At 37.6% G+C, this 27,217-nt stretch overlaps 1 protein-coding gene across 18 annotated transcripts in view; it reads right to left on the bottom strand.

The window, feature by feature from the left end:
• Positions 1 to 27,217, bottom strand: part of Sytl5 (synaptotagmin-like 5) — a 251,243-nt gene that overhangs the window by 39,436 nt on the left and 184,590 nt on the right. For 16 of the 18 annotated variants that reach the window (XM_017318467.2, XM_011247463.3, XM_011247469.3 and 13 more), the window contains 6 exons: positions 26,562 to 26,696; positions 16,248 to 16,389; positions 10,488 to 10,617; positions 7,745 to 7,851; positions 2,981 to 3,070; positions 2,180 to 2,245 (listed from right to left, as the gene is read on the bottom strand). In XM_017318467.2, the coding sequence (XP_017173956.1) occupies positions 2,180 to 2,245; positions 2,981 to 3,070; positions 7,745 to 7,851; positions 10,488 to 10,617; positions 16,248 to 16,389; positions 26,562 to 26,696 (670 nt within the window). The remainder of the gene's footprint in view (positions 1 to 2,179; positions 2,246 to 2,980; positions 3,071 to 7,744; positions 7,852 to 10,487; positions 10,618 to 16,247; positions 16,390 to 26,561; positions 26,697 to 27,217) is intronic. The other 2 variants (XM_011247473.1, NM_001290728.1) reach the window with 1 other exon arrangement.

Here is a 27,217-nt window from a genome sequence, read left to right as displayed (position 1 = left end):
TATAGCTTTGATATTCCATGGAATAGTAATGAGCAAAATATAGCACCAAAAAATTAAAGTGCCTCAACCAAAAACATAAAAAATTCTATAAGGATGAGTAAAGATTTTTGTCAAGATATTTGTAACCTGAGATGCATATTTTAAGTCAATACAGCATTATTATTCAGTGCTAGAAACAAAGACTATCGTAGTAACATGATGGACACAAAAGACCAGTAACATTTGTGAATGGTGCAGTAGTTTCATAACTTCTTTTTCACCACAGAGAAGCAAGGACCATAGCAGTACAAATAGCTGAGATTTGGGATTTGTTTTAAAAGATAGGTATGTAGGCATGAAAGCTATATATGGAACATCTATCTGTCATATATCATATCTGGATATATGAATTTATAAATCATGTGTGGATATATGAACATATCTATGTATCTTTCTATCTATTTATCTTACTATATGTCTGTCTACCTGTCTATGAATGGATTTTATTGTTATTGTTTTATGAAGGACTTTGTATTTTAAATATGATGTATTTCTTCAAGGAACAGGGTCTATCTGGCTTAGCTCATAATCTCTTTTAAGCTGAAGTCAAAGGTAACAATAATCCAAGAACTCTAAAATTGCATACAAGCTATTTCTTAGAAAGCCAATAAGTAACTGAATTTGTTTTTCCTATTCTTAAAATAATGCAACATGAATTTTAAGCTTTAATTACATAATAAATTACCTGAGGATCATTTTTAAATGAAGATTAAGTCTGGAATAGTCTGACATTTTAATATTTTGACAGATATCTAAAACTTAAGGACCCAAATTATGTGTGCTTATATCCCAGGGTACCATTGTAAATTCATGTGTATATCATTGAAGATTTGAAAGGGAAACACAGCATCCATCAGACACTACACAGAAGAGGCAAGGTACTAACTAGCAGTTTGTTGTGTCATTATTAATATTATTTTTTATATTTCCAATGGATTCCCATTTGTGATATGTTGAGCTTTTAACAATTTCTTCAATCTAAAGCAAATTATATATACATATATATACATATATAAATTATATATATGTATGTATATATGTGTATATATGTGTATATATATATATATATATATATACACACACACACACACACATATGTGTGTGTGTGTGTGTGTGTGTGTGTGTGTGTGTGTGTGTGTGTGTATTCATTCCAGGACTGGTGGAACATGTCCATCATCTGTGAGCTTAGGAGACAGAGCCAAAAGGTTGTTGAGTTTTCTCAAACACAATGAATCAAGCTCAAAATGGAGAAACAAAATATTAATGTTGAATGGCAAGTAGACATGGCAATAGCTCTTGAGATTCTAAGATCTGGCATACTATACAGTACTCAGCAGGTACACTGATCCTATGAGTAGTAAGTAGCAGAACAACTTAAGAACAGAATAAAATGTTTACCTGAATTATTGTTTTCAAATAGTTATTAAGTTCAAAATAGATTATTAAGTTTTTGGGAAATGAGACCTTATTTTAACCTAGGAGTTACATGAGAGAATAACAGAAACATTAGGAGCTCTATAAATTGAGAAAGTTTGGTGTCTAAGCTTTTATAGTAGTGTTGATCCATGGACCATGCCATGTTTCAAGTCTTGATAGTGTTATGAATTACCCTCATCCATATTACATAAGGAGAAACTCTGGCTCACTAATTTGTTAGGAATAGCATGCTATGGAGGAAAGCTCTGGTTTTCTAGTGAAATGTACTATAGATCACAGCTTAATGTCTCCTCTTACAAATGACTTTCTCAATACAGCCCATCCCTCTGTAGCTACATGATCAAAGATAGATGTGGGGTCCCTAGGATTAGAAGAAAATTTAAGAACTTACAAAATCTGAGACTCAGGAGGATGTAAACTAGTTATGACAATTTTACTACTAACAACCCCCCCTTTTTTTAATCAAGATATGGTTGTGACTTTAAATGGGAATGCTTATTGCCTTTTAGGACATGTCTTTTGCCCAGTACTCAGATCATGACATTTAACAAACTGGAATCCTGCAGACATGTTAGCTCATGAATCCCTTCCAAAGGGTACAAGTCAGAAAACAGATGAAACTTCTCATCCAACCATATTTGCCAAATCACGGAACGTGTGCAATACAGTTGGGAAGACGGAAATGACAAAGGTGAAAACTCACAGTGTCTGAATCGGCATCAGGCACATTTAGGTAGCTCCTCTTCCTATCAGATCCTGCTTGGGAGTTCTTTAAGGATGCCATCCAATGAGCAAAAGAAAAAGCGTATTAGCGCACAGAAATCAGAGCAGCAAAGGGATGCACAGTTAAAGAGGTAGATACAATGACAAGGTAAGTACAGAGTTTTCTCTGCAGACAGTGAAATGCTCTGGAGGGGTGTTTGTTTGTTTGTTTGTTTGCTTGCTTGTTTTGTTTTTTGAATAGGATAGAAAGCTGAGTAGACATGTATTGTAGTAATATAGTTGACAGTATTGTAGACAGAGTTGCAGTGCCGAGAGAATGGTAGGAGGGAAGCTTATCAACAGAACTGGAAAAATCTATAGACTTGAGATGACTGGATATTACATTTAAAAAAATGAAGAGATTTAAGAATTTCTTTGGGTATTTATGAAACAATTGAGTATGTTTATTGGAGTACCCAAATGGCTCATGCAACTATCAATGGTCATATCATGGTAATTCATTTTTCTATTTCTTACACCATTTAATTCTTTGAGCTGGGAGTCTTCAAACTCCTCTTATCCAGTTCTTTATAAAATGGGAATTAAGCCAGTTCCAAAGCTGTGTGAAGATCATGGAAAAAGAAGGAAGAATTCAGGAGTCAAAATAGAGTGTAAGTTGGTGTGAGGGCACAGGGCAAGCTGGAATCTAAAATAGATTGGACATACAATCACACCTTACCATCTCTTTTGAAAAGGTGCTGGGAATGAATAAGAGAAAAAAAGATTCTGTGAGAATGCTTACAGTTGACAATCCACTTGCCAGACTGTGGGTATTTGCAGAAAACCTGGAGGACACTAAGTCAACACCGTCTTCAGTGTCTTCTAAGGAGTTCTAGGAAAGGATGGAAAAGATAACACCTTAGTTTATTTCTATCATAGGAAGCTTTCTTTTACATGAAAAAAGACAGAGATTTATTTCACAGATACTCAGAAAATCAAGGAAAACCAGAGAAATCACCTCTCAGGTTTAGGCTTTTGTTCATCTTAATTACCAAATCAAAGGAGTAGACAGGGTTAGGGCATTGCTGGTAGTCTTTTCCTTGTAACGCTTGCTTGATGGAAAGAACATAAAATTTGGAATGCCATAGACATGGGTTTAATTCCTGCCTCCTTGGTCTCTAAAGTGATCCAATTTGGACAATATGCTTAAGGTATTTTAAATAATACTCACCCTTCCCTACACACTTTCCCTCACATAAACTCTCCCCGTCTCTCCAGTCTCTCTCTACCACCATCTCTTTGTTATCATTTCTTCCTTATGTGAATAATTGCTTAGTAGAATATTTTTACCATGAAAATTTATGAATTATTTAACTTAATTTTTTGATGTTTAACATAACTTCTATAAGATCAGTGATCTTCACTGGTATGCTTTTTTAAAAAAAGAATTTTAAGACTTGTTTAATGTATATATGTATTTTTTTTTGCTTCTTTGATCTTAACACCATTAGTACAGCTTTACCAGTTTATATAATAACATTTGTTTTTAAAATGTTTTGCAACCATTCCAAGATTTCTTTCTTTTCATAAGTATATTTAACTTTAAACTGTTTTCAATGTGGGCTTTTGTTTGATAAGTCTTAGAGGCCATGTTATCTTTAAATAGGATTTTTTTTTAAAGTTCTAGGTTTAAAATAGTTTTCTTTCAATACTTTCACAATATTACTGTTTTCATCTTGAACTCAGTATTACCATAGAAAATTGTCATCAATTGATTCTTGTTTATTTGTATAAAATAACATTAATTTCTATGCATTTAAAAGAAATTTCTCTTATATCTGATACTCTTTGATTTTAATGTTTCTAGGTGTGAATTATTATTTATTTCTCATCTTGGACACTTTCAAACTATATATTTCTTTAAAGTGTGGCAGAAACATCCTTACTATTGTATCAGCTAATGTTTTCTTATGCTTCCTATTTTGACTGTGCAATTGTGTAGCAGTTATAACACAGCGTTTGAGTCTTCATGATTCTTTACTTTCTTGTGAAAATAGATTATGAAAAATTTCAAGCATCCATATGACATGGGGTGTGTTCAGAAATGCGTCCATGAATGCAGGAACATAGAAAGATTAATATAATGAACTAATCATTTAGCCTTAGAGCCTTTTACACACAAGAGTAACTACTTTTGTTCTGGGCTAATGACATGTTAATATGAATTTCAGAATTCTCATGTCTAGTTTTACAAAATATCTTAGTTGAGTTTTGATTGGTATTGAATTCATAGATTAACCTGGAAGGAGTTTTTAACCTAAAAAACATGAAATTTCCTAAACTATAAACAGAGTACCTCGCCATTTATTCAGGCCTCTAATTTAGCTCAATATTTTTTAAGTCACAAAGTACACCTTATATATTCAAAACTACACTCATTTCCTACATTTTTCAAGTACTTTTCATGTTACTGTTAGGATTACATTCACAACTTGATTTTCCAGCTGTTTACTAATAGTGTGTACCATATAATTGGATTGTTAAATAATCCTATATCTTAAAACCTTGACGAATTGACTATAGTCATATCATAGTTTTATATCATTTAGGATTTATTACATATAGGATCTCATCATCTGAAAATAAATGAACTGCTGATTCTACCTTAAACCCATCTGAATGGCTAAGATCAAACACTCAAGTGACAGCATATGCTGGCAAGGATGTGGAACAAGGGAAACACTCCTCCATTGCTGGTGGGAGGGCAAACTTGTATAACCACTCTGGAAAGCAATCTGGCACTGTCTCAGAAAACTGGAACTAGTTCTACCTGAAGACCCAGCTATACCGCTCCTGGACATATACCAAACAATACTACACCATACAACAAGGATACATGCTCCACTATGTTCACAGAGCTTTACTTGCAATAGCCAGAAACAAGAAACAACCTAGATGTACCTCAATCAAATAGATACAGAAAATGTGGTACATCTACACAATGGAATACTATTCAGCTATTAAAATTAGGATATTTTGAATTTTAGAGGCAAATTGATGGAACTAGAAAATATCATCCCGAGTGAGGTAACCCAGACCCTGAAGGACATGCATAGTATGTACCTATTGATAAGTGGATATTAGCTATAAGGTACAGGATATCCATAATATCCCACAGACCCAAAGAAGCTAAACAAGAAGGAAGGCCCATGTGAGGATGCTTGAATCTCATTTACAAGGGGAAATAAAACAGTCATAGGAGACAAAGGAAGGAAGGGACCTGAGCGGGAGAAGGGATGGAGAAGGTAATGGGGGTTCAGGATCAGGTGTGGGGAGAAAGGGCCAGAAGGCCAGGAGAACAATTAGAAATCTGTAGCTGCCAGGGGTCAGGGGGTGGGGAGAATCTAGTGTCAGAGATCTGGGATCTGGGAGGTTCCCAGCAGTCAGTGCTGGTAACCTTAGCCAAGATGTATAACAGTGGGGATATGGCGTCTGAAGTGGCTACCTCCTGTAGTCAGGCAGGACTCCCAGTGAAGAGATAAGGACATCAAGTCACCCACAAAATTTTTAATCTAAAATTTGTCCTGTTTAGAAGAAATGCAGAGACAAAAATGGAGCAGAGACTGAGGGAATGGTCAACCAATAACCAGCCCAATTTGAGACCCATTCATTCCATGGATAAGCACCAATCCCTGGCACTAGTAATGATACTTGTGTGCTTGCAGTAAAGAGATTAGCATATCTGTCATCTGAGAGGCTCCACCCAGCAGCTGATTGAAACAGATGCAGAGACCCACAGCCAAACAGTGGAATGAGTTCAGGGACCCCTATGGAAGAATAGGAGGAAGGACTGAAGGGCCTGAAGGGGATAGGAACTCTACAGGAAGACCAACAGAGTCAACTACCTGGACCCTTGGGGGCTCTCAGAGACTAAGCCACCAACCGAAGAGCACACACATGCTGGAATGAGGCCCCTGGCACATATGTAGCAGATGTACAGCTCAGTCTCCATGCGGGCCTCCAACAGCTGGCACAACAGAGCTGCTTCATCTGGCCTCAGTGGGATAGTATGCGCCTAACCCTCCAGACTTGATGTTCCAGGGTGGAGGATATCCAGGGAGGTCCTACACTCTCAGAGGAGGAGGAGGGCCCCCAGGGGGGAGGGACTCTGTGAAGGGGGTACTTGAGGGCAGGGCAACATTTAGGATATTAAAAACTTAATTAATTAATTCATTCATTAAAAATCACAACCTAGAGAGAAAAGCTACAATTTCATTTTCAGTGTTATTTCCTTTATAATGCCCATTATTCTGGTTATTTCTCTGGCAACTTGACACATGCTAGGATTATCTGGGTAAAGAGAATCAGAAGAGAGAATGTCCCTAATAGATTGTCCTGTGGGGGCACTTCCTTGATTTATATTAATGTGGAAGGGCCCAATTCACCGTGGGCCTGACGTGTATAAGAGAGCAGGTTGAGAAAGCCATTGGATACAATCCAGTAAGTAGATTCTATTGTCAATTCTAGTAGATTTTATTACTAAATTATCCAGGTGTTTCTGAGCATACAAGTATTATTTCATATTTTTGCAAAATTTAATACTTATAAAAACATTTCTATTTTGTCTTACATATGTTTCAAACCTCAAGAATATTATTAACTAATAATGGCAGTGAGAATCCACGTTGTCTACTAAGTTGTAATTGAAATAGATTAATACTATCAACATTTAAAATGGCATATACTGAGAATTTTAATATTTAATATTTGAAATCATATTTAAATGGCTTTCATCAGTTTCAAAGTAGAATTTTATAGGCATGACTAGAATTTTATCCAAAGTTTTTGGCTTTTTTAAACACAGTTTTAGAATTTTTTAAAGTATATTGTTGTAATATAATATTACTTTATTTCATGTATTTATTTTTTTTTCTTGAGGCAGGAGTCTTCTGTATAAGAGCTCTAGAACTCATTCACTCAGTAGACCAGGCTGGCCTCAAACTTACAGTGATTTGCCTGCCTCTGCCTCCTAAGTGCTGAGATTAAAGGCATGTGCCACCACCACCAACCTTAGCTAAGGTTACCAACATATGTATATGTATTATACAATTATTAATTTTGTATAGTTTATGTTATATGTTTAGATTATAGATTATGGATTATAGATTGTAGAATATGGGTTATAGATTATAGTTAATATAACATATAGCAATCATATATCATATACCATATATCATATATTATATAATACATATTATATATTATATTAAATTTTATTTATTTTATTTACTTCATTCATTTAATGCATTTTAACACATTGCCAAGTGACTATATTATTTTAAGTTATATGTATATATTCATAAAGTAATTTTACTTGCAGTATTGTTTTTAGTTTTGTAAGTATACTGTTTTAGTTTCTCTTACAGTTGACAGTGAAAACTACCAGGAAGATACACTGTATGTTTTTATTTTACTCTAAACTTATTACCTAACAGTGTAAGTGCTTGAAGCGAGATCATGCTCTCCTTTCCATGTGTTATTGAACTTTCTTCTACATCCAACTTACCAAGTCTTTGTCTAAAGCCCCAGGGACAGATCTGCTTCTTATGCTTGAAGTGTCCTCTAAGTCTTCCGCAAATGACTCACTCAAATCTACCTCAGATCGACTCCGCTCTGGAGGGAGAAATACGAAATGCAGATGTGAATCAGCTTACTTCATCATCCTTCTGCATTTCCATTGAAAATGTTTCAATATTACAATATGCAGACAGATACACACGCACACACACACACACACACACACACACACACACACACAGAGAGAGAGAGAGAGAGAGAGAGAGAGAGAGAGAGAGAGAGAGGGAGAGAGAGAGAGAGAATACAAATACAGTGTCATGGAAACCACATCCAGGCTCATAAACTTCATGCTGTTTTACATTAACATAGTTAAATTTTTATAGTGTTTTGAAAATTGCCTTGGTATGAAGACGAACACATCTGTGTTCATTTGGCCTTTGATCACAGGGGTTAAGTGCTCTGTTATAAAATCCAAGGGTAGCTTTAAGCTGTTTAAAGATTCTGATTTACTCCTTCCTAAATAATAAAATTGTGCATAGATTGGACCTTTAAGCTTCATGAGAAAAATTATCACTTTTGAATATTTACTGTGCTTGCACATTTGACATAAAAATGAAGTCAACCAATCATGGATCTCCATTTTAAATGATATGACTTCCTTTCCTGCAAAAGGGAAGGGCTATAGAAAGAGGTTCTGATTTCATTAGTTACTTGAACATTCCTTTGTCAATAGAACATCTTGATACTAGTCTTTAAAGTATCAGTCAATAAATGATGTGCTTCTCAACAATGCTGTAGACAGCTTACCAAGTCAGGGCAGTTTACTTGCACAGAATACTTCTGTTCTAAAGTCCTGCTGAGACGAATATTGCTGCTTATAGAGGAGAGAGACTGGAAAGAGCAATCAAATACTTAAGTTTGTAATGGCAAATGCAGTGATGAAGTGCTTAGCGTGGTGCCTGACAGAGTGCACACCGAATGATCAGTTCTGGAAGATATGCAGTAGAAATTGACCTTATGATGTTAGTTTCTAGGTTGCACTAATATATTTTCATTGAATAGGTGAAGTTCTTTACAGTCTTTTTCTTTTGAAACTATATCTATCTACTTATTTAGGGTACGTTTGCAACCATGTGTGCCATGACACAAGGTGGAAATCACCGGACAGCTTTTGGGAGTTGGTTCTTTCCTTTTGTCACATGAGCCCCAGGGAACTGAACACACAGGTTGTCAGGTTTGTCAGCAGGTGCTTTTACTCACTACATCATCTTGCTGGGCTACTTTCCTGTTTTTGAGAACATGCATTTTTGAGGGCTCTGTTCCCCAGTGCCACACAAGTGGGTACACCCACAAACATGCAAAACCATGCACACAAAAAACCATTTGGGAGCCTGCGGCCTAGAAGCAGCTTCCTTGAAATTCAAGTTACAAGCTAGAATCTAGCCTTGGGCTACAGGAAGATAATGTCGTTGAGCAACACATAATGGTTTAATATTGAAGGTTTAATTATGAATTTAGCTTAATATATGACACATAAACATTACAATGATGATATATTTCTCTGAAGAATTTTCTTATAGGTAATAAACTGTAATGTAAGTAATATTCATATGAATAAAATTCTTACTAATATTTTTAATATGTGTGCTGCTAGTTTTTTTCTTTAAGGTATCATAGAATTCCTTTTATTGAGATGATATTTGTCAGGCATTGGTGGTGTACACCTTTAATCACAGCACTTGGGAGGCAGATTTCTGAGTTTGAGGCCAGCCTGGTTCTACAGAGTGAGTTCCAGGACAGCCAAGGCTACATAGAGAAACCCTGTCTTGAAAAACATAACAAAACAAAAACAAATAAAAATGAGATGATATTGTACTTAGTTATGTTTGTAATAATGTATTTAATAATTCATATATTGGAATTAGAGTATAATTACATAATTTTCCCCTTCCCTCTGCTCCCTTCAAACCCTCCCATGTATACCCCACCCACTCCCTTTCTGCTGTTACTGTCAATTGAGAAAATGCTTCCATCAGATTGGCCTGTCAGTAAGCCCGTGAGACATGGATCACTGTGGACAGTACCACTCTTGTGCAACTGGTGCTGGGGTATATGAAAGCAAATTGAGCACACCATGAGGAGCAAGTGAGTAAGGCAGCCACACTTCTCCATGGTCTGTGCTTTAGTTTCAGCTTTCCCTTCATGAGAGACTATGAGCTATGTAAGGAAATAAACCCTTTCTTCTCCAAACTGCTGTTGTTCATTGGGTTTATTCCAGCAATAAAAAGCAGAGTGGGCTAAGCTTCTTACAAGTAATTCTAGTTTAAAGGATGAAAAAAATGTGTCTGGGTACATGGACTATCCAACCATTCTATAGACTGAACTATTCCCTTGATCCTTGAGAGTTATTACCTGTCAAATCAAATGCACCCTAGAACTATTTGTATTTTCTGTATTTCTGTACTGATAATCTGGTATAGCTTTGAACCTTCACAATGACTTATGACAAAGCTATATACTCAACAAGTAAAGTTTTTATAAATGGAGTGGCCCAAGGCATTCCTTGGGACCACCTTCAGAAAATGATTTTGTATTGGCCTATTACTACCATGGATGATTGTTTTCTCAAGTCTAAAACATCCACTCAATACCATATAACACAGGAAATTCAACCTGGTCTAGTCTTTTTTTTTAAGTACATTTAGTATGATGCATGTATTATAACTACCCACCTGAGGAGAGTGAGGTGCCAGACACCGCTATGGAGGGTGTACCGGATGTGTTTCTGCGGTGACTCTTTGTGAGCTCTTCACAGGTGTTTTCAATGGTAGCCAAAGCCATGGAATTTTCAAAACCATGTTCCTTCCCACAAAAAAAAACAAAGAAAAAAGAAAAAAAAGGACCATTATACTGATTGATTTCTCTTAAAAACATTTTCATATAAGTATGCTTTAGTATAAAATTATTTATGTGTATTATTTGGGGGAAGGAATGAAATAATATTTAAAGGACCTTTATCAGAAGCCTATATATCAAAAGTTACCACATAAAATTGACCCATGAAGGTTTCAATTTAAATGAAACATATTTGATTTTTCTGATTCATAAAACTAGTGAAATTAGATTAGCAAGAAAGATTGTATAGGCACTTCCAATCTTACATGGAGTAGCAATGAGCCCTCAGATTCCTTGGTCTTATATTGGTCTTCTGTCAGCATCCCTTCTACTTAACTACCCTGGTGTGGTTTTTGTAAAGACTATTTCCCCAAGGTCCAAACAATAGGTTCTTTGATCCTTAGGTTGGTCATACTGGATTATGAGAGAATGCTTTAGGGGTGTGTCAAGTAGGTGTGAGCAGCTTTCTCTGCAATGCATTGCCTGCCAGATTCTGTTTTATTAGATGCCACAAAGGAAGGTATTTTCCTTTTCTTGTTTTTTCCACTTTTGTTTCTTTCTCTTTTGTCCGTTCTTATTTTTTTTTCCAACATGAAACCTCAAGAACTGTAGGCTAAAGCAAAATTCTACTTTTAATTTGTTGTATCTCAGGCATTGTTGCAATGATGGAAAACCAAACATGTAGAGTCTTTTTATTCATTTTGTGTCTAGCTAGAGCAGTGGTTCTCAACCTTCCTATTGCTGTGACTCTTTAATACAGTTCCTCGTGTTGTGGTGACCTCCAACCATAACAGTGTTTTCGTTGCTACTTCATAAGTGTCCTTTGCTATGGTTGTAAGCTGTAATGTAAACCTCTGTGTTTTCTGATGGTCTTAGGAGCCCCACGTAAAAGTGTTGTTCGATCCCCAAAGAGGTCCGCGACCCACAGTTTGAGACCCTCTGAGCTAGACCCTAGAAAGCTGACTCACATACATGTTACCTTCTCTATCAACATTTAAACTAAGACCTTGTCACCTTTTCCATGTAGAAGGCTAGGTGATGAAAATATAGTCAGTCACATGTATGTTGAAAGAAAACTGCCATGCATAATGTCTAGCAATGTTTGTAAGAATGGAGACTTGTAAGGAGTAGGTGAAGTGCTGAGTGAATGTATTGTTTGCCATGGCAAGAACATGTCTCATTCCTCCGTGTGTGTGTATGTGTGTGTTTGTGAGTGTGTATATATATGTGTGTGTGTGTTTGTGAGTGTGTTTGTGTGTGTATTTGTGAGTGTGTGTGTGTGTATGTATGTGTGTGTTTATGAGTGTGTATATATGTGTGTGTGTTTGTGTGTGTATTTGTGAGTGAGAGTGTGTGTGTGTGTGTGTGTGTGTGTGTGTGTGTGTGTGTCTGTAACTTACTGAGTCCATTTAGCATTGTTCAGGTATACACGTATCCAGTGCTAACCACTGGCATTCAAAAAGCTATGCAGGAGCATTGCCTTAGAGGAATCTGATTATCTTGCTCAGCAGCCATGTTGTTGAGATTACACAGGAACATTTTCTCTGTCATGTCTAGTGGCCACTATCTAGCTAAGCTTTATTTAATGTTAAAAAAAGAAACCTGTGGGCAGTTTGAGAACTAGGCTAAGGTTAAATGCCCATGAAAATGACACCATGATGTAATAATTGTTAAAACCAAGAGAGATTTTACCATTTTTCTTTATAGACAGTTAAATAGTGCCCTACAGGCTGTGTTCACTCCTGGTTCCCTGACATCTTAAGACCTTCAGGAATATTTTAATAAAGCCTCCACAGATAGACTTGCCTCTTACTTGCTTAGCATGTTAATCAATTCAGCTCCAGTAGACTCTATTCATTATTTCATCATTTTCAACATGTAAGACCTATAGAAAAAGTATATTTTTTCTAATCTCTCTAATTAGCGTAGGCTAGCAGAGTTTATCCAAAGTGTAGCAGAGGTCAAATAGATGAATTAGTTTAGGTCGTTTTTAACAGCTCATCAGAAAATTCTTAACACATAGAAGACCTCTAATGAAGCAAGACTAAGCTCCTTATTAGCATTTAGGATGATGGAAAACTTTCCCATAGGTGATCTGGTGGTACCATTAATATTGAACATTAATAGGTCACTTAACATTGTATAGTCATTAACGTATAACACATGTTCTAGAGAGCAGTTCTCTGCCTGTGGGTTGCGACCTCTGGGGAGCTGAACAACTCTTTCACAGGGGTTGCCTTAGACTATCAGAAAACACAGATATGTACAATTCATAACACTAGCAAAATGGCAGTTATGAGGTAACGATGAAACAATGAAAATAATTTTATGGTTGGGGGTCACCACAACATAAGGGTACAACATTAGGAAGGTCGAGAACCACTGTTCTACATGTTCAGGTGAGGCATAAAATTAGCAGTTTATACTATAGCACAGAGATATTCATTCTCTAAAAGTTTTTCATTTATAGGAGAAATTGTCACCTTTGCCACAGATCCATACACATACACACACTTGTACTCACATGCACACACACACACACACACACACACATACAACATATTTGCACCCACATGCACATGTACACACACACACACGCACACACACTTTCACCCACATGCACACACACACACAATTCAACACACTTGCACCCACATGTACATGTACACACACACTTGCACCCACATGCACACACACACACACCACACACACACACACACTTGTACCCACATGCACACACACTTTCACCCGAATACACACACACACACACACACACACACACACACAACAATTGCACCCACATGCACATGTACACACACACACACACTTGCACCCACATGCACACACCACACACACACACACACACACACACACATACACACATGCACACACCACACACACACACACATACACACATACACACACACACTTGTACCCATACACACACACACACAACAATTGCACCCACATGCACATGTACACACACACACACACTTGCACCCACATGCACACACCACACACACACACACACACAGATACACACATAAACACACACACTTGTACCCATACACACACACACACAAACAACATACTTATACCCACGTGCACATGTACAGACATACACACACTTGCACCCACATGAACATGTACACACACACACATGCACAAACTTTCACCCATATGCACACACACACACACACCAATTGTATCCACATGCACATGTACACACACACTTGCACCCACAAGTACACACACACACTTGCACCCACATGCACACACATGCACACACACACACACACACACACACACATACTTGCACCCATGCATCTATGACTCTCATCAGGAAAACAGTGTGATTTATGAATTGTGTTTCGGTCTTACAACAAGGAAATATTTTCTTCTTTCTGTTTTGAAAGCACCTGCTTAGACCAGCTAGACTAGAAAAGCAAGCAAGCTCCACACCATCACTGTCTACTCAGAGTAAACCTTCCCGACTTCATTGTAGGAGATGCATCTGGACAAAATTGTTCTTTCTCCTCAAATCATACGTGGGAAGATAGATCGCCCTTGCTTTGAGATGGACCAATCTGGATTAACTTATGACAACTGGACTGAGTGTTGGCTGCTACTCACTGCACAGGTGCAGTAGTTGATAACTTGTTTGAACACTTTAATAGCATAGTAGTTGGAAAACATTATCATTATTTCCAGCCCCCCTTCCTCATACTTTCTCTCAGCCACAGGTTTCTTTACAAGGCATGCAAGGTCCCTGAGCCTTGTACAAGTATCTTCTCAGGGTCTCCTCACTACCAGCTCATAAATACATTAAATATCATTCCTTGTTAGGTGACCAAAGAAGGAAATCTAGTCATCAACAATCTATGCACTTTTCTGACTGCTAAACAAAATCCACTTGCTGAGAGCTTGGTATAAATACATATAGAATTCAAAATCTGCCTTTTATCTAGGGAGGTACAATTTAGGCTTTATTGAAACAGATCAATCACTGATATTCAATCTGTCCAAATGTCTTTTGATTCTTCCTCCAAAATACTGAAACAGTCTGATTGTTCGCTCCTCTGGCTGCTGCTGCTGCCTCCCTGTTCCCCAGCTCCTTCTAATGGCTGCAGCATGGTGAAGGCTTTCCAAATGGTCTCTGGGTTTCCCTTACTTCCCTCAGCTGTCCCTCAGCAGCCCCATCTCAAGATCCTGCCGACATCAGGTGGTAAACCATATTGCTGTGCTACTTGAACCAGACAGTCTTTCCTATCCTAATCAGACTAAATACTGCAGCACCTTTCAAGGGCCTCGCTGACTTATGTCTCCTCTGAACCCACACATGAGGACTCTTTCCCCCATTCCCTAACCTAAGTTCTCTGGCCTTTACTGTTTTCCTTTAGCAAATCAGGCGTGCTTTCACCTCAGGTTCTTTGTGCTGGCAATAGCAGCCAACTACCAGTCCAGTAACCACGAGTTAATCAATCCAGTTTGATCTATTTCAAAACAAGGATGATCCTTCTCCCCACATATTTAAGGGGAATACAATATAAGGAGAATTCCAAATGAATACAACAAACTCGGGACGTGGAGCTTGTTTGCTCTTAAACTCTAGCTGGTCTAAGCAGGTGCCTTCAAAGAGGGAAAAAGGAAATATTTTCTTGTTAATAAGACAGAAAAGTAATTCATAAATCACATTATTTTCCTTATGAAGGGCATATATGTGTTCAGATATTTTACAAGCTATTTAAGCCAGGGCCCTGATGTTCAAAGATGGAGCAGCAGTCTTCTTGTTTGTACGTCTCCAACATTGTCCTTGTCTATCTGGAGGACACTTTGCCCAGACATTTGCATTGCATGGCTAATTCTTTTCACTTATTTTCAATCTTTCTTTGTCCAGGGCCTTTCAGGAGGTTTCACTTCACCAAATTATGGCTAAATCAAAGTATTGAAGTTCATATATTAAGATTTCTTAACATAGATGCCACCAATATTGAATTTCTTGCTTAATAAAAAGTCTAATAGATGGTAACTTAATTCCAAGAATGACTTCCAATAGAATAGTTGATAAAAGAAATATTATTGCCAAATTCTTGGTGATTTTTCTTCCTTAAAAAATGTGATGCAAGATCATTTTTCATATATGCGGATGTGTGTGTACAAACACACATATATAATAATTTAAGACTTAATTATGTGTCTGACCTCTCATTTTAACATATGTAAAGAAAGGAAAATTATAAAATGACTTTAAGGTTCTACTTTTTCTGTAGACTATCAATCAGCTTAGAAAAAATAGTATAGCTAACCTATAAATGTGTCCTCTGAGAAGCAACATGAGGGATGGAAGTCAGAACTTCCCATCAACTTTTTATACGTGTTTAAATCACACAGGCATTTAAATTACTGTCATACGACACTACCTTTAAAACCTGGTTTGCCCTTTCTTTTTGATTTTGGGTTTCTGGGCCAATGCTAAGGATATTCCATTCAACAGCATAAGCAACATGCTCTGACATACAGAGAATTTAAACTCAGTCATGGGTGGTAGTAAAGCCAAGTCCCAGAGACTGGGTATCTCTTTATAGTTGTTTACTTACTCTGCTGTTGATGGAGGTCACACTATGAGCACTTGGGACTGGTGACCTCTGAGTAACTGGGATTCCACCGTTGCTGTAGCTGCTTTTTGATGTTCTTCGTCCAGCCTCCTGGTCAATGAGATCTGATGAAGTGGTACTTCCCCTAAATGAAAAGACAAAGCACATTCCGACTTTGACATCAACCAAAGACACAGCCTAGGAAATGCCTAGGAGAAAAATGATGACGGATGCAAACCACACCAGTTCACTAGGACCATACTGGAGCTGCTCAGAAGTTTCAGGGTACCTTCCTCAAACACCTGCAGGACTTCACCAGGTCCCATGCCCCACATCCTGACTTATATAACTCCACTGTATTTTATTAGCTTCACCTTACCTTTCAGATTTTATTTCCCACTTTTCATGAGCACTCTGAGACATTACATATCTCTAAACTGACCAAATTTACATGCACATCTAAGTCATTTGCTTTCTTTGTCCGCACCTCTTTTTCATTCCTTATCGATATATCTATGTGTCTTGTTTGCCATCCTAATTCCTGTGCAATATGTCAGTCTTGAAGGTATTGTTATTAACTGTAGGCTGTTATCTCCAGCATTCTCCTTGCTACAAAGTCACTCAGTTATACTTAATCAATGGTTAGAAATTAGAGTTCGGTTCTTAGTCTGACTCATGCTATAAAATAGTGACACTGGATAAATGGACTCAAATTGCCTTCATGCCTGAGAAAGTGATGCGAATCTATTCAGTGAGGAGAAATGCAATTCCTGCTCAGGAGGAAATCACAGGGCTCTTCTTCTTCAGTGGAGTATCACCAGTACATCGAGAATTCAGACAAATTAGAATTTATAAGAAAGATTTGTCCCTGGGAGTCCTGCTCTTTTCTGAAGAGAAATGGAGGAGGAGTGGATCTGGGAGACAGGGTTAGGTTTGAGATGGTAGCTGGCAGGTAAACATAGGAGACACTGCAGTTGGGATACAATGTATGAGAGGAGAATAGACTTTTAAAAGAATCATTCTTCTTTTATTTCTTATCCACAGTGAGTCCAAAATAGGCTAGTAAATAAAATTATAACATTTGTGTTTTCAATTACTATTTTTGTAAGTTATAATAGTAAGCATATAATTGATAATGTATACCAACAAGTAACAGTGAACAGGGTTTAAAGCTGAGTCAACTAGAGGGAAAAACAAGTGGAATAAAGAAAGAATTTCATTTTCTGTTTTGTTCTTTGAGATGGGGATCTCACGATTCTGTTGTGGTTGGTGGAGAATTCACACAGCTCTGTCTGCCTCTGCCTCCTGAGGGCTGGCATTGAAGCTGTATACTAGAATACCAGGCAAAGAAAGAACCTACTACCAGAAAAATAAATCTAGCAAAAGAAGAAACAGGCAATGAGCATCATAGATGTCAACCATAACTCCTGAGTATTTTTTCTGCCTGGGTACTAGAGAAGCCACCAAAGCAAATTATTCCCTGATTGACATCATCAGCCCCCATGCACACAGCAGTATTTACTATATTTTAGGTCTTCATCAGTTTCCATGTCCTCAAAATAACATTTCTATCTTAATGATGAGAAAAGTGAGTCTCACAGACATTAAATATGAGCATGGCATGATGTTCTCAACCATTACTGTCAGTATTCCAGGGGCCAAGGCAGGGAAATCATGAGTTCGAGGCTTGCTTGGGCTAGTTAAGTGGGATCTTATCATAAAACAAAGAATGAGGGAGAGGGAACAATCACTCCTGCCCTTTCTGCCCACGTGGTTTTTCCTTCTTGTCTGAGGACCAGCAAAAAGGAGGAAGGGAATGGGGACTGGGAAGCAAATAAAGATAATGTATGGTGATATAGATGAATAAAAATTTCACAGTGAATTCTGCTAACTAAAAGATATTAATAAAAGAGCTACTGTATCCACATACACACTACTGTATCACCTTATTGTCACTAAGTTAATACCCAAAGAAGACATTAAAAACAATATTGTACATCCACCCAAAGGCTGAGCTGATTTCTTCTGTTTTTTTCATACTGACCTCATTTCATCTCACTCATATCAAGTCATCCTAACCAGGAGAATTCTTTGATGTCAAGTCCTTTTGTTAGCAGGTAGCATCTCTGGCCTCCTTTTTCTAGTGATAACTCCAAATTACAGTGCTCTGGACATATCTCAGAGTGACTTATGGCTGTGTTTGTTGGGTTTGATTTAATCATTTGATGCAATTTAAAAGTCTATGTTTTAGAGATAATTTTCCTAGACCCTCCTCCAGCAGGCATTGCATTGTGACAGCAGTTAGCCACATTTATGCTTCTGCTCATCTTAGACAACCTACTTAGTTTAGGAGATTAGCCACCTACCCAGTAATGCGTCATGACTACAGGTTGGTGATTCTTAGAAGAATATTATTCTAGAAACACCTACCCCTACGATTTTAGGAAGAAAACAAATCCTCCTTTAAAATATGTCTAATGGTGAATCTTGTAAAAAGAGTTCAATAAATTTCAACCAAAGGGATTTGTGTGAATATTTCTGCTTCTATCTGTGTTGAAGGTCGCCCCAAATATAAGCAGTTTTTCCATCATGGTTTCAATAAGTCTGACAGGGAAAGTCCCATCACTGCAGAGGCTCTGGTAGCAGTTGGTTAATCAGAGTGATGACATTTAACAGGCTACCCTGTAATAAGGAAGCAATTCCTGTGATCCTAAGTCAGCTACTGGAAATTATTGTTGCCAACAGCATTAGCTCAGAAATGACATACACTTTCACATTTGTCCTTGACATTTACTGTGAGTGTCTCAAAATATTTCCTTTTGGTTGATTAGACTAAGGAGAGGATTAGTCTAGAGAGGCACAGAATTTTAAATATGTAGGTGTCAAGTGTTTTCAATATGACAAATACAGGAACCTTTGCCACTTAAATAGGAAGAGGATGATAGCATCTGTGTCAAATTTAGAGAAGTTGGAAAGCCAACTATGAAAGCTCCATTTTTGATTCAGATATGTTGCTGTGATTTAAATACATTTTAGAAACTAGTGGCAACAAATGGTCAGGCTAACAGAGTTAAGGGGAAATGGCAAGAAAGATACATTTGGCAGGCTCTGTGGGCTCAGTTATATCAGTTTACTGAGAAACACATATTTTCTAGGTTAGACCAGTCTTCTCTACTTTAGTTCATGAAATATACTTAGAGACACAAGCTCTGGGGGTACTGGTTAGTTCATATTGTGGTTCCACCTATAGGGTGGCAGACCCCTTCAGCTCCTTGGGTACTTTCTCTAGCTCCTCCATTGGGGGCCCTGAGTTCCATCCTATAGATGACTGTGAGCATCCACTTCTGTATTTGCCAGGCACTGGCATAGCCTCATACGAGACAGCTATATCAGGGTCCCTTCAGCAAGAGAGGCCCCTAGGTCTTACAAACTTTATATGCCCCAGTACAGGGGAAAGCCAGGGCCAAGAAGTGGGAGTGAGTGGGTAGGGGAGCAAAGAGGGGGGGTATAGGGGACTTTTGGGATAGCATTTGAAATGTAAATGAAGAAAATAGCTAATAAAATAAAATTAAAAAAGAAAAGCCTACGTATTTGCTATCACTAATTCCATGATGTCCCCAAATATTGATGATGCCCTTGAGATGCATACATGTGTTTAGGAGATCCAAGGATAAGAAAAACATACTATAATTTAATGCCTTGTCTTTCTGTTTTATATAGTGATCTTACAGGAGTGGAATCTAGGAAATCATTGTCTGGTACCCTCCCTTTCTAGAATGGCTGACAATTTTGAGCATGCACTACCTGGTTAAATGACTGCGTCTAAAGGACACCTGACAGCTACTAATATTGAGCCTAAGGCATAAGACATGGTACCACACAGAGAATGCAGAGAATTCCTTCTGAGGCTTATAAACTTTTCTAATTTCTTTTAGTTATTTCAAAGATGAAATGAATATATGGGAAGATGGGGGAAAGAAGTTATAGTTGGAAAATGAGGTAAGTCTGATAAATGAGATAGAAATATCAGAAATCTAAAAAGAAAAGAGGGAAAAGTTAAATGCAGTTCTCTCTTCCAGTAGTTGGTGACCTAAAATGCTACAACTTTAATCTTTCTTATGTGAGTTAAGCCTTGACCTCTTGGGGCACATCTGAAACCTCACAGCAGGCACTTTGAGCATGTAATCAAGAAATCAGTATATTTTATATTTTAAAACTGCCTAGCTGCTTCCAATACACAGAAAAATCTGGAAAACACAGTGCTATAAACTCCTTAGTAAGTCCATTTATCTCAGACATGTGTCCATTTGCATGCACCCCTTTCCATGAACCAGCATGCTTCCTATTTACCATAGTGCTCACAGGAAATGTGTTGAGCTGTCCTCATGGCAACTACGATAAATGAAGATATAGTTTCTGGTTTAGTGAGATACTAAGATTCGCCAAAATGATGGATTTAAGTGTGTACATATAATATTTTTGCTGGTTAGCAAGCCAAGAATACTTTCTCATTTTTAGATTGATGATAAAAAACAAAAGTATCTTATAATACATAAATATATGAACTTCACATTTCAATATCAATAAAATAAATGGTGTTAGAAAGCATGCATACCCTTTTATTTATGTATTGTCTGTGCTGCTTTCTACAATCAGAGAATTGAGAAGTTAAGATGGAGAATTTATGGGCTGCAAAGCCAAACATATTAGTTTGAATATATAAGCTATTCACAGAAATATATAAACACACAGATGTGCATGTCTACACTTAAAAAAAAAATCAAACTACTTGGAGAAGCCAACACATTCTGAAAGAATAAGTTATAAGTGTGTTATAAATACTAGCTTCTTGGTAAGGAATATTTGTGGAACTCTAGGCCCCATTTGTCTCCTGCTGATAAATATATGGATAAATCCATATTTCTTTCTGTGCTCTATCATTTTCCTCACTTCTTAAGCCCTCAATTGTCTCATAATGTGCTTTAGGATATTTATGACAGTTTGTAGCTTTGATTGATTGCCCATCCCTTGCTTCCATTAAAGGGGGATCTACCTACTCAAAAGAAGTTAAAATAGAAAAATAAGAATTAGTAGATCTCAATGCTAGAGTAATGGTAGCAGAAAGATTACAGTAATGTTCAAATAATAACTGATTTGATGTAAGGCTCACTCCATAAGATGAAGATAATCCCTGGCACTGCTTGGGTGACCAAGAACCAGAGACTAGACAGCCCAGGAACCCAGGGTAAAACCAAATACTATCAATCTTTTAGAAAATAAAAACAGTGATAAAATAACTCCTAATAATATTCTGGTATGCTCATAGATCAGTGCCTTATTCATTTATCATCAGAGATGCTTCCTCTTGCAGCCAGCTAATCAGAACAAATACAGAGACCCACAGCCAGGCAGTAATGGGGAGGGAGGGAGGGAGGGAGGGAGGTTGGGAGAGAGAGAGAGAGAGAGAGAGAGAGAGAGAGAGAGAGAGAGAGAGAGAGAGAGAGAATGTGCATTGTGGGTGGAGTCTGTGTGTATGGAGGTCAGGAGTTAATCTTGAGGAGGTCAGGAGGTAATCTTGAGTATCATTTTTCAGGTGCCATTTACTGTCTTTTGACACAGAGTGCACTGAACTCACCAAGTATGCTAGCCTGGCTGGCTATGGGGCCTCAGGCATAAACCTAGCTCTCCCCCATGCTGGTATATTACAAACATGTACCACAGTTGCCTGACATATTAAATGCAAAATATTAATATGGAACTCAGTTGCTCTATCCCGAACATGCACGGGTAAATGTATAGATTAAAATTCACATGATTTTAGAGATATAATATACATGAAAACAATTTTAAACTCTGGGTTTAAAAAGAGTTTGCTAAGTAAGTTATAGTGTGTCATCTAAAGAAAAGGTGTGGGGGGGGCAAAGAAACCAGTATTGACTATGTATGTCATCCTTACTCCAAGCTAGAACACTCCCACCTTGCTAGAGAATATTATCATGGAGGAGATGCTGCCTACCAGAAATATTAGTTGCAAAGAAGATAATAAAAATCCTACTAAGGACAGAAAAATAATATTACTTGTAATATTATTATAAGTACAGTCAATGGCTGGAGAGATGGCTCAGCGATTAAGAGCACTGACTGTTCTTCCAGAGGTCCTGAGTTCAATTCTCAGCAACCACATGGTGGTTCACAACCATCTGTAATGGAATCTGATGCCCTCTTCTGGTGTGTCTGAAGACAGCTACAGTATACTTACATACTGTAAGTCTTAAAATAAATAAATAATTCTTTAAAAATTATATGTAAAAAAGAAAGTACAGTCAGTATCACATCATATGATGAATTTAAGAAACTTACTTTCCCCAAATAATATACATATGAAAATATAGTTTTTTTTTAATCATAGAAGTAAAAAAACAATACAGCCTATTTCTAGGATATCATGAAACACAGAAAAGTGGGGCTTAGAATAAAGATGAGGTTAGTGAAGGACTGGATTTAATGGTGTCATATCTGTTTTGGTTGAGCCAAGCAAAGCAGCTTGTAAAACTCCACAGACAGTGTGGCAATCAGTAAGAACAATTAGTAAAAGAATAATTTGTGTGCATGTGCGTGTGCGTGTGTGTGTGTGTGTGTGTGTGTGTGTGTGTGTAGGGGACCAAAGAGGAAGGAAGAACAACAACGTGGATGCTTACCCACAACCTCCAGTAACATGAACATAATGCTGCCCAGAAATACAGCTTCCCCCTCCACTCACTTCTACTCCACAACAGATTTCAAATGTTCTGTGTTTTTCATATGCTGATAAGGAGACACTTCCCTTATATCCTATGCTAATACTCTCCATAGCTTCTAAGGGCCTTTTTGATGCTGCTTTCAACTTTATGCCTTTATGATTTGTCCATTTAGACTGGAGCTGCAGGCCCAGAAATGCCTTGGAATTTTTCTCCTTCTCACCCACATGGTAGAAAACTTAGATAAAATACAAAGCTCTTAAATTTGAATTTCATATAGACAAACTTTATTAAGAATTAAGTCTTCTAATATTTCACTGTGTGTACTTATACTAAAAATGTTATCTCAAGTTCTTATTTCTGAATACCCTTTATCTTTATTTGTTAAGCAAGGAAACCCTGCATGGAAGAATCCATAATCAGTGACTGACTTAGGTCAGAATAAAATGGGCTGGTTCCTCCAAATGCAAAGGGACTTAGTTTGTATTCCTTAGGCAGTGGCTGGGGTCTCAGACTCAGTCTAAACCTGACCTGAATCATTACCTAGCCTTTACATTCCCTCTTCTGCCTTTCTCAATGCTCTTGGGTAAGAGGCTGGAAAGTTGGGAGATGGCTTGAGGGTTAAGAGCACTTCTTGCTCTTCCAGAGGACCTATGTTCAATTCCCAGCATCCATATGAGAGCAGCTCACAATACTTTGTAACTTCAGTTTTATAAGATCTGACGCTCTCTTCTGGCCTCTGTGGGCACCAGGCTCACTTGTGGTGCAGAGAAATACAATCAGACCAAACACCCATACACATAAAATTAAGTCAATTGACTGATTAATCACTTATATGAATCCTTGTCTGGAAGTCTGTTTCTGATAGAGCATAGCAACTACTCACTAGAACCTAGAAAGAATTTGGAATAGCCACTGTGAGTAGTATCCCATTTATTAACGGCAGTGGACAACCTTTTAAAAGCTATCCTTTGTTTCGTATGTCCAGTCCCTAGCAACAAGTGAATAGCCATTTCTTATGCTCTCCTGAAAGGCTATGCCTTTCCCATCCTGATTATATTTCTCCAGCTTTGAAACTACTGAAAAGAAATAAATCAATTAGGCATCTGATAAAACATCATTTCCACTCATATATGATGTGAGTTTTTAAAAGGAATGTCTTAGCCCAGCTGCTCCAGGAAAAGACCAATGAATCATGAAGAAATAACATGCTTTTTCAAGAAAAGAGGAGACTGATTGCTAAGCTGGGTCAGGTCATGGATGAAAGACATGATCATCTCACAATTTCTTTAGATGATAGTTAAGAAAAGATTGCTCCCCCACCTCAACATTTTAAGGAACCACTTGGAACAAGGGAATGAAGCTCATTGTGGCAATACAATAGTATGGCATTACCAAGGTCAATACATGCCCAGGGAAAGGACAGTTTGCTCTTTGGATCTTTTGAGCATCTTCATTTTTCTTAATAGGAAAACATTGCTCTTGGCATGCAAGATCCAAATAACTCTGATGTCAATATTTCAATTTTCTACAAACTATTTTATATATTCACAAGTTAAAAGAAAATTGTGAAGTGATGCAGGGATGTCGCCTTCCACAAAAGATGGCTCCCAGCAAGGATTTAGTTCTATTTAGGAGGCAGGCCACTAAGATTTTGACCATGCCCCAGTGAGTATATACATAACACAAATGAGACTTCTTTTTTCTAGTGGAGAGGTCACAAAGGTGGGGACTAGACAGGCAAGGACTAGTAAGTGAATGTGATAGGGGTTTATGAACCAGTAAAAATTATGTTGGAACAAGAAGATAAAGTCTTCTTTGGGGACATGAAAGCGGTATCTGGGAGAGGTTGGAGGTGGAAGTGGGGAATGAATGTGATGCAAAAAGACTGTATGCATGAAATTTCCAAAGAATAAATACAAAGATTCTAAAAGTCTATTTACAGTCTGTCTTTTAGTTTATAATTACAAGAAAATCTTGTGTCAAAACACCAGTATTTGATGAAACATGCCCATATGGTATTACTGCTTTGTAATTACTCATGCCTAGCAACAGAAAAGAGAAAGGACACAAGCCCAGGCAAAGTGATTCTGGAATAACAGCATCTATTAATACAAAATAATACAAGATGGCTCCAGCAAAGGGTCCGAAAGAGGCTGAGAAGAAGAGACCAATACCTTTGAACACCATCTCTGCTCAGAGCCAGGGAAGTAAAAAGGAAAGATAAAACAGATTTATATTCTCTCTCTCTCTCTCTCTCTCTCTCTCTCTCTCTCTCTCTCATTTTGAATCTTTGAAACAGGCTCTCATCATGAAGCCACAGCTGCCCTTTGACTCATTATGTAGCTCAGACTATTCTGAAACTCTCAGCCATCCTTCTGCTTGCTCATTCTGGAAGCTGATTTGACTGGTATGCAAAAGCATGCCTGATTTGAAGAAAGAAATTTGATGAAGGCAGCATATTTGGGAAGCCAAGTGAAACTATTTCAAGGACAAAGATGCTTTGATTATGTTTTAATCACATGGGGGATATATCTGCATTTTTAAATGTTTGGAAAATTCTGTACACAATACTGATCCTCTGGTAGTGGATAATAAATGATTTTTTTCTTACATATTTTTTTTTCTCTACAGTCTTATACAAAGTGGCATGTAGAAGAATTCTGGAGAAAAAAATAAAACTCATATGAACAGTTACCATAACACTAATAAAAATGTCAATAGTCAAAAGAATGTCTCTTCTCTGGAAAAGTTCCAGACTATATAACATTACAACATGTGAGGTGTTTGTCTCCATACTCAGCACCACAGTGAGAAAATGGGGCAGTGTTACAAGAAAAATGATATTCTGCTTGTAGAACCTAAAGAGAAAACAATGGAAAGACTAGCCTGAGCACCCAAAATCAAACTGGAGCTAACATGTGCACAAAGCAATGTACCATGAGAGCAGATAACGTTTTCTTACCTTTAGCTTTGATAGTAATGAAAATAAGGTCTGACTTATGCTGAAACAAGGCAGACAATCAGAACTGATTAGAAGTGACTATTCTCTTGGCTAGCCTCACTTTTTCTCTTTGCTTCTCCTGACAAGTGATGACATTATGCACAAGACAGCCTCACTTGACCCATCTGGAAATCAGAGGCAGTGGAACAAGAAATAAATGGAATTACAAAAAAAAAATCTCTGGGGCAGCACACATGACAAAATTATTAATGGTTTTTGAAAGCTGCGAGGAGTGGATATGACACTTAGAAGATTTTGTTTTAGAAGTTGAAACAGAAAAAGATTAAGAAATGGATAAAAGAATTACCTGCCATGTACATCTCTGTTTGAACTATAGCCCCTACTTCCCAAATATGAGCTTGTATTACTTCAGATGACACAAATCTTTTTAACAGCTGTAAATTGAGAGGGAAGATTTTCTATAACAACTGAAAATTTTCTTCTTGTCTTTGTGTAGCATATGTTAGATATTCTCTGTGTGCCAAGCTTTTACAGATACTTAGATGCCCTACATGGGTGGAACGTCATCACCTTAATTCCCAGGTTATGTCATTACTCAATTTGCATGTCTCTTACCTGTCTGAACCAGAGGCTGACTTGAAACTCTGAAGATTTTGACTGTCTAAGTCCAAGCTATAGCTCCTTCCGCTTTCAGGTTTTGGAGTTCTGATTTCTCCTCTGGTTGCTGATCTGAACTTGCTAAGAAGAAAACTGGAAATAAACATATGAATTTACGATAAGAAAACTCTTATCATTATACCTGTAGACTAATGCACCTGTCAACCCCCATCAGAGAACCTTCTGTTTGCAGTAGATGGTGATTAATTCAGACACACAACTGGAAAAGGCACAGAAAACATGAGACTGTAGAATGCATAGCTCTAAAAGGGATATAAACACTACACCACCCCTCCCAAAGCATTGCAGAAGAAGGGACGGAAAGAGTGTAAGGGATAGAGGTGGTGGACAACTTCAGGGAAACAGTATCTTCTGTATGAACACAAAGGTTGTGACAACATGCAAAAACATACCAATAAAACAAAGCAAAACGAATAAAAGTCAGACAAATTTCCAGTGTGGAGATGGGAAATAGGCACTAAATCCTACCCCTGCCAGTAGAGCAATTGCCAATCTCTAGAGAGGGAGAGAGAGAGAGAGAGAGAGAGAGAGAGAGAGAGAGAGAGAGAGAGAGGGTTATCTCTAAGGATGTAGCCCCTGGCAAGTCAACTGCA

The sequence above is a fragment of the Mus musculus genome, chromosome X (genome assembly GCF_000001635.26).
Source record: "Mus musculus strain C57BL/6J chromosome X, GRCm38.p6 C57BL/6J".
NCBI classification, from domain to species: domain Eukaryota; kingdom Metazoa; phylum Chordata; class Mammalia; order Rodentia; family Muridae; genus Mus; species Mus musculus.
Note: the sequence above shows the minus strand (reverse complement) of the source record. Positions and strands in the feature narration are given on the sequence as shown.